General features: G+C 30.1%; 2 protein-coding genes across 2 annotated transcripts; both read left to right on the plus strand.

Moving 5' to 3' along the window:
* Positions 1 to 1,776: 1,776 nt before the first annotated feature.
* Positions 1,777 to 2,646, plus strand: LOC113862434 (chitinase 2-like). Its single transcript, XM_027495522.1, has one exon. It carries the CDS (start codon positions 1,777 to 1,779, stop codon positions 2,644 to 2,646), a length of 870 nt encoding a protein of 289 aa, XP_027351323.1.
* A 10,091-nt stretch (positions 2,647 to 12,737) lies between these two features.
* Positions 12,738 to 13,637, plus strand: LOC113862435 (chitinase 2-like). Its single transcript, XM_027495523.1, has one exon. It carries the CDS (start codon positions 12,738 to 12,740, stop codon positions 13,635 to 13,637), a length of 900 nt encoding a protein of 299 aa, XP_027351324.1.
* The last annotated feature ends 1,162 nt before the right edge of the window (positions 13,638 to 14,799 follow it).

Here is a 14,799-nt window from a genome sequence, read left to right on the forward strand (position 1 = left end):
TGAGTTGTCCCAACAAAAGGGCTTCTTGGGTTTAAAGATGTCAACTTTGCTTTTTATACATTTTATGAATGTGTCTTAGCGTTGTTAACTCACTGTTAGCTATTACCACTGTATCATTCCAAGTTGCTGCCACAAATGTCGACAAAAGTTGATTACAATTGACTTTTGTAGAGATGCATAGCAGCAAAAACAGCACAGCAATGATTAATAATATCCATTATTGCACATTTAGTCATCGTTATATAAAATCCATTATTGCACACTTACCGTATAAAATGTTACCCAGAAATTAAGAATGAAATCTATATTATTTTCTAGTAAACATATATGTACAATGAATCTATAGAACTAGTTGTGGATACGATCGATGTGCAAAATCAGTTGAATTTATTGACAGAATAAAACAACTTCGTTATGTTACCCATATATTTAATAAATGTATTATTTTGTTTAAATACTTTTATTGTATATATGACAAAAGCAAACTCACATATACAGATTATGTATTCCGCGTTATAATTAATTTTAATAACTAATTCCATACCTTTAGAAAATATTTTCTTCTATCTAATACAACGTAAGTTTTGTTATTAATAATGAGGTCAGCTCTTATCAAACTCCATCATTGTGATATTTAATTTCACTCTTGTTAAATTGTTAATAATGATATTTTTATCTGAGATGTATTGTTATTTTTAAATTTTAGGTAGACTTAAAATTATATTCACATTACACAATGACAACTTACTGATTAAAAATAAAATTGGAAGTTTAACATTTATTAATAGATGAGAACGCTTACATATGTTTCGAATGAAATGATCCGTACATAATATATATTTTTGCACACTTACCACATAAATTTAATGCATGTCGAAATTAAAACGGAAAAACTATTGTTAGGAATTTAAGCAGCTTGACCCACATGATTGATTTGCAAAAGTAATTAAATTTCCTGACTGGACAATATATAACTTCCCTAAACATTTATTAAATGAATGAAATTTCTTTATTAAATTGGGTTTCCATCGCATGACATGCAAAAACAATATTACGTAAGCAAATTATGTTATGCCTTGCATTATATTACTCTGGACTTCATAGACAAAACGATCCGAAATCATTTCTGAAAATTCACGAATAATTATATATCTGCAAATCTAGATGGCAAGAATTAAGGAATCGAAATGCATGATACCAAGTTCCACCGTGATCTATCGCCAGTCATTAAAACAATTTCACATGCGTATTTAATCGCTGCCAACGATAACGTTTAGTCATCGGTTATACAATATCCATTTGTGGCACGTTTAATGTACCAAACGTTACGCAGAAATTAAGATGGAGATCTATATTCTTTTTGAATAAATGTATGTACAATGAATCTAAACAACTATGTGTAGATCCCAGCCACATGATCGATGTGAAAAAATAAATAAATTTATAGACAGAATAAAATAACTTCATTACAGTACTCATTTATTTCATAAATAAATATTTTTTACTGTATGACAAAAACAGGCTTACGTATGCAGATTATGTCATGTTTTGCATCTTACGAAGATGCTCACGAAATTTAAAGTGATTGCATATGCAGAATTATTATTAATTATAATGCACAATACAACAAAATTAAGAAGCTGGCCCCGGGCCCTAATTAAGCTCTATAAAAGGGTGTCAGGAGATGAGCATTCCGACCACCCTCGTCGATCCAAACCCACAAAACAAGAGCTAAACTAGCTGGGCATATATCCTTTAAATTCTCCAATCATCACAATGTCTTTGAACACCGTTGTGAAGCCAACTATTTTTCGGGAATACATTGGTCCCATGTCATGCCCGGGATTACATGATTTCCCTGACATAATCAATCCAGAAATATCAGAATTCCACTTCATTCTGGCCTTTGCCACAGAGGAGTATGGGTGCGATGGAAGAGGCACTGGAAAGTTCACGCCTACTTGGAACGTGCAAGAGTTTAGTACTGAAAAGATCAAGGAGCTGAAGAGAGAGCATAAGAATGCAAAGGTGGTAATAAGTATCGGAGGTCGTGGCATCAAATTTCCATTTAATCCTATTCAGCAACAAAAATGGATTGACAATGCCAAGGCTTCGCTCAAAGCCATCATCCAAGACTACAAGGACCCATGCAGCTGCATTACTGTAATTGATGGAATTGATATTAATTATGAGCATATTAAGTCTGATGACTTTGTTCAGTGCATTGGTGAAGTTATAGAATACCTGAAGAAGGATGGACTAATCAATGTGGTGTCCATTGCTCCATCAGCTCCCGTGCTATCGCAATACAAGACATTGTACAAGGAACAAAAATGCCACATTAACTGGGTCGATTACCAGTTCTATGATCAGTGTTTGTCCTCAAAGTGTGAGTTTGAAAAGTTGTACCGTGACCTATCAGATGTCTTCAAAGATAAACTCTTAGCAGGATACAGCACTGATCCAAATGACAAGGATAATCAGATATCACCAGAGGACTTTCTTAAGGCCTGCGAAGACCTCATCAAATGCCAATTCCTCCCTGGCATTTTTGTTTGGAACGCTAATTACTCCGCAGATGATCACCCTCCTTTCTACTTTGAAAAGTTGGCTCAAGAGCTCCTCACTAAGTGTGATAAGGAGTAAATTAAAAACTCTTATCCCATCTCTATGTTTAATTTCTTTCATTTTACGTACGGGTCACAAGCTATAACACACCGTGCTATGTTTGCTTATAGATTGATTAGTCTGCTACTTATTCTTAATAAGACCCAACCTGTGTGGCTTGCTTGTCTAAGTATGATTTCTTGGTTGTCTTGTATTGTCGCGTTTTGAGTGAATTTGTTTCTCCATTTCATTTCCCTGCTACTATACCTAGCGAATTTCCACCATGCATGTTCACACCCCTTTCGTCAAAAATGTCACTCGAGGATAAAACTCAAGGGAAGCATTAAATGAAGAGTGAGTTAAATTTCGAACCTAACACATGATCATTAACGTACTTCTTCAATAAAAATAAGGTGACAAGGATGCTGCTATTTTCAAGCACGTCGACTAAAATTTTTATTTCCACGGTAACTTGTTTTGCTTCAATTTATCACCAAAAATTATGATAACTTATCTTATTTTATTCTAGTTTCGGTGTGTTGATAACACGCGACATAATAACTTTTCTTATGATATCACTTTATCATCTATTGATGAGTTGAAAATTATTAGAACATGATAACTTTTTCTTTTCTTTATTTTATTTGTATCTTTAATATTATTTGAGTTAAATTAAACAAAGTCTTTAAATTATCTAACTCTTAAAATTAGTTGGAAAATTCATAAAACCTTAGAAAATAAAATATGAAAAAAAAAAACTAGGTTACATGTGTATTTACTATCGGTGTAAATATTGATTAAAAATGTTTCAAGGATAATGAAACTGAAAAGGGTAACTAGGATGTATGGCAATTTTCATGCTAGATGTGCTAAAATATTTATTTAAACTATAATTATTTGAATTGAATTTGTTAGATATAAATGAAAGTAAAATTTTGTCCTTTTAAGTTATGTCATTTAACTCTCCACGAGACCTTCAAATTTTTTTTTTCTATTAACTTTCATCATTATGTTTATGTTTTCTTCTACTTTGAAATTAGAACAATACCGATCCTCACCAAACTGGTATCAGAGCCTAAATGGGTTTTGATTTCAAGAGGGGAGAGAGAGGTTAATACTGATTATGCCTTATTATATATATATGATTTTGGAGAACTTGAATTTTATCATCCTGTTGATATAAGAAGAAAATTAAGATAAATTAGAAAATTTATTTATCAAACTCAGAATAGTATTCAAAAGAAACTTCTTCTTTTAGACATTAAAGAAAATAAAAAGGATTTGAAAGTTTTGTCAAGAGCTTGAATTTTAATTATATGCATATCATTAATCTTGTAATCTTCTTCTGCTATATCTTGAGTCAATTATAACTTGTTCTATATAAGTTTGTTATTTAGAATCTAAATGGGTAACAGTGAGAGCTGTGTATACGTTGGTAAGCCTGGAGGGTGTTCTCGGTAGTAAGTCCTGAGCGTGGGTAGTAAAACTGTTGGTAAACCTTGGTGTTCCCGTAACCTTTAAGATTCAAGATGGAGAATTTATTAAGAACAATGAGTAATCTAGCTCTAGGTAAAAACATAGAGATAATTACAAGAGTAATGAGAGCAGAAGATGAAAATTCTTCCTCTTCACAAATAGTTTCCTCTTCTTCAACAACACCACAACAAATTACCATAGATGATATAGAAAAATCTTTACATGATTGGTCAATACCTATAATTAAAGAAAAGGATGTTTATAAAGATAGATTTGGTTGGTCCTTTAGAAATAATTATGAACAGATCCACAAAATAGAATATTCTTATCCTAGAACAAAACTAAATAGTACAATTCAACTCTTAGAAGATCAACTTATACAGAACCATAGACAAGAAGGTTTTAAATTTATTCATATAGGATTAATTCAACTAGCAGTAAAACCAAATTTTAAGATAGGAGTAGATCTCCCTATACTTGTATTATTAAGAGATATGAAACTACACAACAAAAGTGATTCAATAATAGCAGCTTTAGAAAGCAACCTATATGACGGGCCAGTTTTCTTTAACTGTTATCCCAATATATCAATGTCTTTAGATAATGAAAAAACATCTAAAGCCATAAAAATATTTACCAAAATAAAAGAACATATCGTAGATGATTCATTTGATCCATTTCATGTGATCTATAGAGTTTATTAAAAAATTACCAAGATCCCTTATGGATTTAAAGCAAATAGACAAATTAATAAAGATGAAACTGTAGTTATACAAGCTAATTTAAATAGAAGTTTAGTATAAATACCTAAAAGATTAAGACATGACCAATTAAAAATACCAGAAGAATGAGTTTTTGAAGAACCCTCTTCTATTAAACAAGAAAATACAGAAATAAAAGATATTATAGAAGAACCAGAAAGGTTTAGACTCAGAATGAATAGGTTCAAATCTATTCGCATAACACAACCATTCACTATTAGAGAACCTTCAAGACACTCTATTAGCGGATCAACAGTAGATATAGACCTAACCAAAATAGACAACATAACTAGACCAAGAGTATCTATTCCAGTTTATGATCAAAATTCTGAGATAAATTATAGTCCAACACCTTCCCAAGTCTTAAATACAATAGAAAAGATTGAACCTTTTATTATAGATAAGGAATGGATTAAAGAAGATATTGATGGAGAACACAACATAGATAGAAAAGCCTGGTTAATGGAAACATTCAACCAACAACAAAGGACAAAAATTAGAGAAAAATTTTATAAATACCTAGAAGAAATACAAATAAATACCTATTTTTTCCCTTGGAAGGAAAAATATTGTAATAGAAACAATATAGATTATCCATTTAACAAGGAAATAAATCCTTTACAAAAAATAAAAAATATATGGAAAACTACTACTGAAAAAATAATAGAAGCAGAATATCCTCTTCTAGAACAAATAAAAATACAAGTAGAAAATGAAGAAGTAAAAGCTAGCCCTTACAAAAAGACTAATGAAAATAATGAACCAATAAATAAAAAAGATATAAATAAAATACATCAACAATTAAATTATTCTAACATAATAATAAATTTAATGACTAATCAATTAAATAGGATAGAAAATAATAAAGAAAATTCTAGTAGTGATAATAATATTAAAAAATTACATTATTTAGATAAACCAATATATCCAATTACTACTATGTCCGCACAAGCTATGAAAGAATTAGGAAAGAAATCCGGACTTGAATTAGATATAGAAGAAATAAAAATAAAAATAGCAAAGTTAAGTATAGATAAACAAACAATAAATACCTTAGAAATTAATAAAATTTATGAACATCTAAAAATAAAACATTATTATAAAAGACCGTCACTACTAGATGTTGCCTTAGAAAATAGGCCACACTTTGTACAAAACTCTTATGGAGGCAATGACATTGTAGAATGGAATATTGATGGTGCTTCTGAACAACAAATCTTTGATATTACACAACAAATGGCTATGGCGGCTACCGCCTACAAGATGAAAAATGCTTCTGATAGAGTATTAAGGGGTTGGTGGGACAACTATGTAACCCCTGCAGATAGAGAATTTATATTAGGACATGTTAAACAAGAAAATAATAAACAAGATGCTGTTGTAACACTCATCTATACAATATTATTACATTTTACAGGAGACCCTATAGTATTTAGAGAAAGAATAAGAGAACAATTACATAAGCTTAGCTGTCCAACTATGACTGATTATACCTGGTATAGGGATATGTTTATGTCAAAAGTAATGATGTTAGAGGACGCTAATGAGCCATATTGGAAAGAAAGGTTTATTTGTGGAATTCCTTCCTTATTTGCAGCAAAAGTCTTAGAAAATATCAAAAATAGATTAGGAGAACATGTAGATTACAGAACATTAACCTTAGGACAATTACATGGCTTTGCAATAGATACAAGAATAAAAATATGTGGAGATATAAAATTACAAAATCAAATTAGAAAACAAGAAATAATAGGAAAAGTAGAGTTAGGAAGCTTCTGTGCACAGTATGGAATATGACCTATACAAGATCCTAGTAGAATAATTAGAAAAAATAATAAAAGAAAACAAAATCAAAATTCTTCAACTTATCAAAAGACACCATATAAGAAAAACCCCTACAAAAAATCATATAAAAAGAATACTCCTAAACAACAAAATAATAATAATACTAGTAACCAATTTAAAGAAAACTGTTGTAAGTGCGGTAAATACGGACACCGCGCTGACAAATGTAGAGTTGAAAAGAAAATTAACTCTTTTGAAAGTGAAGAACTTAAACAAGTGCTTTATTCAGTATTAATCAACTCTGAGCCAGAACTTAAATTTTCAGATAACGAATTTAAAGATGAAAATACACAAGAAAATGAAATCTACCAACTAGATAATACTTCAGAAGAATCAGAAGAAGAACAAGACTTTTGTTTAGGATCAGGATTATGTAATTGTGATGATTGTAAAATCCCACAAATTAATACTATAACCAGAGACCAAATTCAATCCTTAATAACAATAATAGAAGGCCTTGAAAAAGGACCTTTAAAGACAGAATTTATCAAAAAACTTAATGAGTTTGTAACTAGAGAAGAACCACAAGAAGTAGTAATTAAACCTATAGAAATGTCAGAAGTTTTTGATAGGTTTAGAACTCCTAGTCAACAAACAACTATAAAAAATTTACAAAAAGAAATAGTAAATCTAAAAACAGAAGTAAAAGAATTAAAAGAATATCAAAAAGATTTAGAAATTAGACTATTGTCTTTAGAAGGAAAAGAAATTTTAAGATCACAAGAAAATCAAACTAGTACATCAGGTATAAAGGATCAACCAGATATATTTAATTTAGAATTATTAACATTAATCACTTCACATAAATGGTGGTGTGAAATAACATTAATAGTAGAACAAGAAAAATTCAGTTTGATAGCATTAATAGACTCAGGAGCAGATGTAAATTGTATACAAGAAGGAGTAAAACTCACAAAATATTATGAAAAAACTATAGAACAATTATTAGTAGCTGGAGGAAATAAGCTTAATATAAATTATAAACTTTCAAAAGGAAAGATTTGTAAAAACAAAATATGCTTTACCACATCTTTCATATTAGTAAAAAACATAGAAAACAAAATAATTCTAGGAACTCCATTTTTAACATTATTATACCCATGTGAAATCAATAGTACAGAAATTATTAGTAAAGTAATACCAGATAGAGAAATAAAATTTAAATTTTTACAATCACCAAAGATTAGAGAATTAAATTTAATACAAGAAACATCAATAACTAGAATAAATCAAATAGAAAGGAAACCAAAATAAATTAATTTTATAAATAAAGAAATAAAATATAGAAGAATTGAAGAACAATTAAAAAATGAAAAAATTAAAAAAATTATACAAGATTTTGAAAAAAAGAATTACAAAAGAAATTTGTAATCTAAATCCTATAGCATTTCACCATAGAAAAAAATATGAGATAGAATTACCATATAAAGAAGGATTTGATGAAACAAATATACCTACCAAAGCTAGACCAATACAAATGAATGAAGAACAATTGAAATTTTGTAAACAAGAATTAGAAGAATATTTAGAAAAAGGGTTAATTAGACCTTCAAAATTGTCTTGGAGTTGTACTGGGTTCTATGTAAATAAAGCCTCAGAACAAGAAAGAGGAGCTCCAAGATTAGTAATAAATTATAAACCCCTTAATAAAGTATTAAAATGGATTATATATCCTATACCTAATAAACAAGATTTAATCAAAAGATTAATTAATGCTAATATATTTTCAAAATTTGATATGAAATCAGTATATTATCAAATATCTGTAAAAGAACAAGATAGGTATAAAACAGCTTTCGTGGTACCATTTGGACATTTTGAGTGGAATGTAATGGCCCAAGGATTAAAGAATGCTCCAAGTGAGTTCCAAGAAATCATGAATAATATATTTTATCCATATATGAATTTCTCAATAGTTTATTTAGATGATGGATTAATCTTTTCAAAAGAAATAATCAACATATACAATATTTAAATAAATTTATAGAGTTAATTAAACAAAATGGATTGTGTGTATCAGCTAAAAAAATATAATTATTTCAAGAAAAAATTAGATTTTTAGGATTTAATATTTATCAAGGCACAAAACACCAATACAAAGGTTTATAGAATTTGCTGATAAATTTTCAGACCAATTAAAAGACAAAACTCAATTACAAAGGTTTCTAGGATGTTTAAATTATGTAGCAGATTTTTTACCAAATATTAGAACAATATGTGCTCCTTTATATAAACGTCTTAGGAAAAATCCCCAACTATGGGATGAAGAGATGACCAAAATAGTTCAACAAGTAAAAGTATTAGTCAAAAGTCTCCTTTATCTAGGAATACCAGATCCTTCAGCCTGATTGATTGTAGAAACAAATGCCTCAGATTTAGGATATGGGGGAATTCTTAAACAAAAATTACCAGAATCTACAATAGAACAAGTTATAAGATATTACTCAGGAATATGGCATCCTGCACAACAAAAATATTCTACTGTTAAAAAAGAAATTTTAAGCATTGTTTTATGCATTCAAAAATTTCAAGATGATTTATTCAACAAAAGATTTTTAGTAAGATCTGACTGCAAAATAGCCCCTTCTGTTTTACAAAAAGATGTCTAAAACTTAGTCTCAAAACATATTTTCACCAGATGGCAAACATTATTATTTAACTTTGATTTTGAGATACAACATATTAAAGGAGAAAAAACCTTTTCACCAGATTATTTAACAAGTGAATTTTTACAGGAAAAATGTCAAAAATGACTAGCTCAGACTATGCCATACCAAAAAAGAATGAACCAGAACTACCAAAAACACCAGTCAAAGATAAAGATAAAAAACTCATGACCAGTTTACAAATTTTACAGACAACCATAAAGCCAGTCCAACCATCTCTACCAATCAGATTCACAGTTTTAGCTAAGCCTGCTCAAACTTTGCAAAATCAACCTTCCCAACCAAGTCAGACTAGAAAGCTACTCCAATGAGCTGAACAAATATATCAGAAGCCTATAGAAAAACAAACTAAACACCAGAATACTATGAGAAACTCTATGGGTTATCCTTAATGGAGATAGAGCTAGAATGGTTCAAATTAAATCGTACTGAGATAGCAAGAAGACTATTTCCACTAAATTGTCATGTTGTCCCATCCTCTTCTGAACAAAAAAGAGAATTCTATGAGCTAATTCTTATTGATTCAAAGTCTATAGAATTAACTCATAAGAAAAATGAGAAACAAGAAATAATTTTTTTAAGATTCAAAATCTGCCAAATATTGACTCCAAAAGAATGGGGGCAACATTTGTATTGCTATCATAGATTTACCATATAATATCAGCTAGTACAATATAACTATTTTGATTACATTAAAGCATGGGAAAAGTTTCTTTTCGTTAGATCAGACACCCATTCCTGGTTTATTTGGTTCAGGAAGGGGATTTCTTTACATTTCCCAAAATGGTTTTCTGCATGGTTCCACAACTTTGGACCAGTTCACGAAATATTACCAGAAAAGGCACAAAAAGCTTTCAAGCTTTTTTCTGAAAAAGTCAGCTTCCCAGAACCATACAAGTTTATCTATTTTATTGCATCACAAGGAATTTCTTGGATAATGATGTGGCAATATGATTTAGCAAAATTAGAATATGATTCATCAGTCCAATTATTAATCCGAACCATAAAGGTCAAGTGGTGATCAATTTCGATCTCAATCTTCTGGAAACTACAAAAATCAATCAATGGATACAAAATAATGTTCAAAGTCCCAAGCTTACTAAAGAAACTCTTAAAGAAAAATAGACTCAAGAATTTCTTCAGCAGAAGGCAAGATTTTTAGCCAGTCTAAGTGCAGCAGGTTCAGAAGAAGAATTCAAGAAAATTATTGAAACTATTTCACCAGAAGTCACAAGTATTACATCAGAAAAAGATCGGAGAAGTTTAAGTCCAGTCGAAGATGATGACTATGACTTTTTTGATAATGGAGATGACTGTTACGGAATATCTCTATAGAAGACAATATAAGACTAAAGCAAAAGAAGATTTGACAAAAGAAGAAGTGAAAAGACTAAAGCAAAAGAAAACTTGACAACGGATTTCACAAAAGAATAAATAATTGCACTAGAAGACAATGGACATGAAAAAAGAAGAAATAATTGCAAGAAATCAAGGACATCACCAGATAAGAAGGAATCTTAGAATAGTAAATTTTTACGCTATAAATTGTAAGCTCAAGCTCATTTGAAAGCACGAGTAAATGACCAATTCCAATAGTCTTAAGAAAAATCCTTCTAAAGTTTTTATTGTAAGGTTCCAATTTTCTTGAAAGATTGTACAAGAAGTTCTACTATATTTGTAAGTTTCTTCTACTTCGAAATCAGAACAATACCGATCCATATATATATATATATATATATATAACTATGTTTTATGTAAACCAATTAATTAGCACATATTTGTTTCAAGAATTTTGTGTTAATTTTATATTTTGGCAACTGCAAATTTATTACTGTAAGATATAAAATGGTGGACCAGCATTATAATTAGTCATCCTTACATAATATCTATTATTGTAAACTTACCACATAAATGCAACACATGCCGAAATTAAAAAGAAAAAAGTATTGTTAGGAATCTAAGCAGCTAGCGCTTGGTGCAGATCTGAGCCGGATTGTTTTGCAAAAGTAATTAAATTTCTTGACAAAATATATATAACTTCACTACCCGTTTATTAAATTAATGCAATTTCTTAATTAAATTTGGTCTCCAATGCATGACAAAAACAATCCTGCGTGTTGTAAGCAAGTTATGTCATGCTTTGCATCACAGTACTAAGGAGTTCATATACAAAATGATTTGAAATTATTTCTGAAAATTTACAAATATATATATATATATGCATAGAAGAGAAATAATAAATTGAAATGCATGATATATAAGAAGTTCTATCATGATCCGTTACCAGTTGGTAAAATATTTTATTTATAGGTTTTATTCCTCATAAACTTCAACTGTAATTTTCTCTAACTAAAACTTGTACAAGAGATTTAGAAGACAAAAAAAATTTTAAGAATATTTATGGAGAATAATAACATGCTTCACCTTATTTTATATTAATTTAGTATATCATGCGATTGAAAAGAATGTTAAGTCAAGAAGAAATTTTTTTCTTTATAAATTTACTATGTTGATGGATTGTTATTTCTTAGAAGGAGTAATATGAGAATGTGTCAAATCACCTCCCTCATGTGAAAAGAAAAATTGAAAATCCAGGTGGGTAGCAAAGCCCATAGCTTCACATCCAAACCACTTTTAAATAAAATGCATGAAATTAATTAAGTTTATTTACAGGAGAGATGCATAGTATAGGTATTAATGCTATTTTTAGTGTTTACTGGTCTCTGTAACAACATTAAAAACAATACATTGTATATAACAAAAGCTAAACTGATTTTTCAGAAATGAACATCTTAACTTGATATATTTATCACCATAGGTAGGTACAGCATGTGCAAACCGACATGCAGAACGGGTCTTTACAATCTATTAATGAAAAACAGCGATGTAATGATTTTAAATTACGTAACAACCATTGCATGAACTTAACTAACATCTTGCAAGGCAACGATAATTTTATAACTTTGTTCACAAAGTGTAGATATTCAGTCAATCTAGTATAATATTTGTCATTGCATTGCAGGTAGATGCAGAATGAATATACAATTAATGCAAACAGTGCAGCGAATCATCAAAGAAAATTACAATTACAATATTATTATTATGGCCTTCATCACGTAACGTGTCTCGGGGGTAAACTGTTTTTTTTATTGTGTGACAAAAGCAAGGCCACGCAAGCAGATTATGTGATGCTTTGCGTCACATACATGTAGATGCTACAAATACTAAATAGAATATAGACAGAAACAAAGTGAAGAATCATTCACCAGCTTGCTCTATAAAAGGGCGCCAAGAGTTGGCCATTCTCACCAGCCTTATCCCAATCAACCCACGAAACTAAGAAAACCAGTTATCTCTCAGTTTCTACAACTAGGCACCCACAATGTCTGTCGAACCAGCAGCCTTTGTGCAGGGAGAGATTTTTCGAGAATATATTGGCGCCAAGCCTTCCCCGAAATTGACAAAATTCCCAGTTGAGATCATCAATCCAAAAATTTCAGAATTTCACTTCATTTTGGCCTTTGCCACAGACGACTACGACCCTAGTACGGGAAGAGGCAAAGGGAATTTCAGACCATCTTGGAATGTCAGTGACTTCAGTGCTGTCAAAATCAAAGAAATGAAGGCAAAATATAAGAATGTGAAGGTGGTAATAAGCATTGGAGGCCGTGGCACCAAATATCCATTCAATCCTGAAGACAAACTACAATGGATTCACAATGCCAAGAAGTCACTCAGAGAAATCCTTGAAGTCGACTACAAGGACGATTGCGGTTGCGTTACAAAAACCGTAATTGATGGCGTTGATATCAACTATGAGCATATTGAGTCTGATGGCTTTGTTGAGTGCATCGGAGAAATTATAGAATACCTGAAGAGGAAAGGAATGATGGTGTCCATTGCTCCATCTGATTCAACTGATCCAGCTAATCCTGTTCTAACCAACTACAAGAACTTGTACAAAGACAACAAAGAACATATTGACTGGGTTGACTACCAGTTTTATGATCAGACTGTGTCCACAACTCATGCTTTTGTAAATCTCTACAGAAGCCTTTCTGATTTCTTTAGTGTTAAAAAACTCTTGGCAGGGTATAGCACTGATCCTAACGATGCCGGTAAAATATCACAGAAGGTCTTCTTTGAGGGTTGCGAAATTCTCCTTCGAAGTGATTCACTCCCTGGCATATTTGTTTGGGATGCTAATGACTCCAAGGTCCTTGAAGAACCTTACTACGTTGAGATAAAGGCACAGCAACTCCTCACCAAATCTGAGGATTGATTATCAAATCCAAAAGCCTTGTGCAACTGTATGCTTAATTTCTATCATTTAATTCTGTGTTTATGGGTCACTGACTATAATAGCTGCACGTGATGTATGTGCACGCCCATGCTAAACTTATAGTCTTCAAGCATATTCTAAATAAGACCTGAGTGTATGCCGTCTATTTCTTTATCTAAATAACTACGATTATTTATGTTTCTTTTCTGTCTGTATACTCTTGGTGTAATTCTCTTGTCATTTACTTTTTTAAATTTGCCTATTTTGTATTTTTTCTTTTTTTCTTGTTTCAAAATTTTGTGAAATATCTAGTATATTATAACTTAATTTACTATTAATTATATCTTAACATCGATGATTGAAGATCGGAACAAGTTAATTTATAGTTAGCAAAGTGTCAATTTCATTAAACACTCAATTCCATTCACCCGTATTTCTGTCAGCTATGTTGTCTTCTATTTGCATTCTGTCAGTTGTCTTCTATTTGCATTCCCTCTTATACCAAGAACTGCAAGCACTTCAGGGGAATCACACTTGGGACATCATTTCTTTTTGGATACCGAGCCAAGAATTGCAAAATCCATATCAGGTTGATTCCTAAATTCGAGGAGCAAATTTTTCAATTAATTGTATAGCTAGAATCAAGGGATTAATATCCCTGATTATACATAGTTGGTTTTAATTTCTTTCCTTTCCTGTAAATTAAATTGAGAACGTGTTTCTCTGAACCGTGACAACAAAGTAAATCCCCATGATCGACAAGCACAAAAAATCAAAGACTGAAATTAAAAAATCTTAAATCTTTGAAATATCAAAATCTTATTTAATTAATTTTGTATTATATTTCTAAATAAATCATAAAAGAATTAATATGTAATTTTTGGTATTAAACTTTATAATAGTTCCCTATTTATTTTTATTAACAATATTTAAAATATGAAAAATCATATATTTAATAAATATATGTCAAATTTAACTATATCAATTGTGAACTAATGTTGAAAAAATAATTATATATTTTCCTAGATATTTGCTTGCTTTAATTATTTTCTAAATGAAAAAAATATTCAAAATTTTTTGTTTTCAAGATTTATTTGCTATTTAATTTAATTTTTTTATAAATTACAAAGAGAATTAAAGAATGTTAAGAAAAATAACTTAT

This window comes from Abrus precatorius, unplaced genomic scaffold (assembly GCF_003935025.1).
Source record: "Abrus precatorius isolate BTA unplaced genomic scaffold, Abrus_2018 Scaffold3, whole genome shotgun sequence".
NCBI lineage: Eukaryota > Viridiplantae > Streptophyta > Magnoliopsida > Fabales > Fabaceae > Abrus > Abrus precatorius.

Bases quoted from the DNA above. Each gene is read 5' to 3' on its own strand.
- LOC113862434 (XM_027495522.1), top strand. From the start codon at position 1,777: ATGTCTTTGAACACCGTTGTGAAGCCAACTATTTTTCGGGAATACATT.
- LOC113862435 (XM_027495523.1), top strand. From the start codon at position 12,738: ATGTCTGTCGAACCAGCAGCCTTTGTGCAGGGAGAGATTTTTCGAGAA.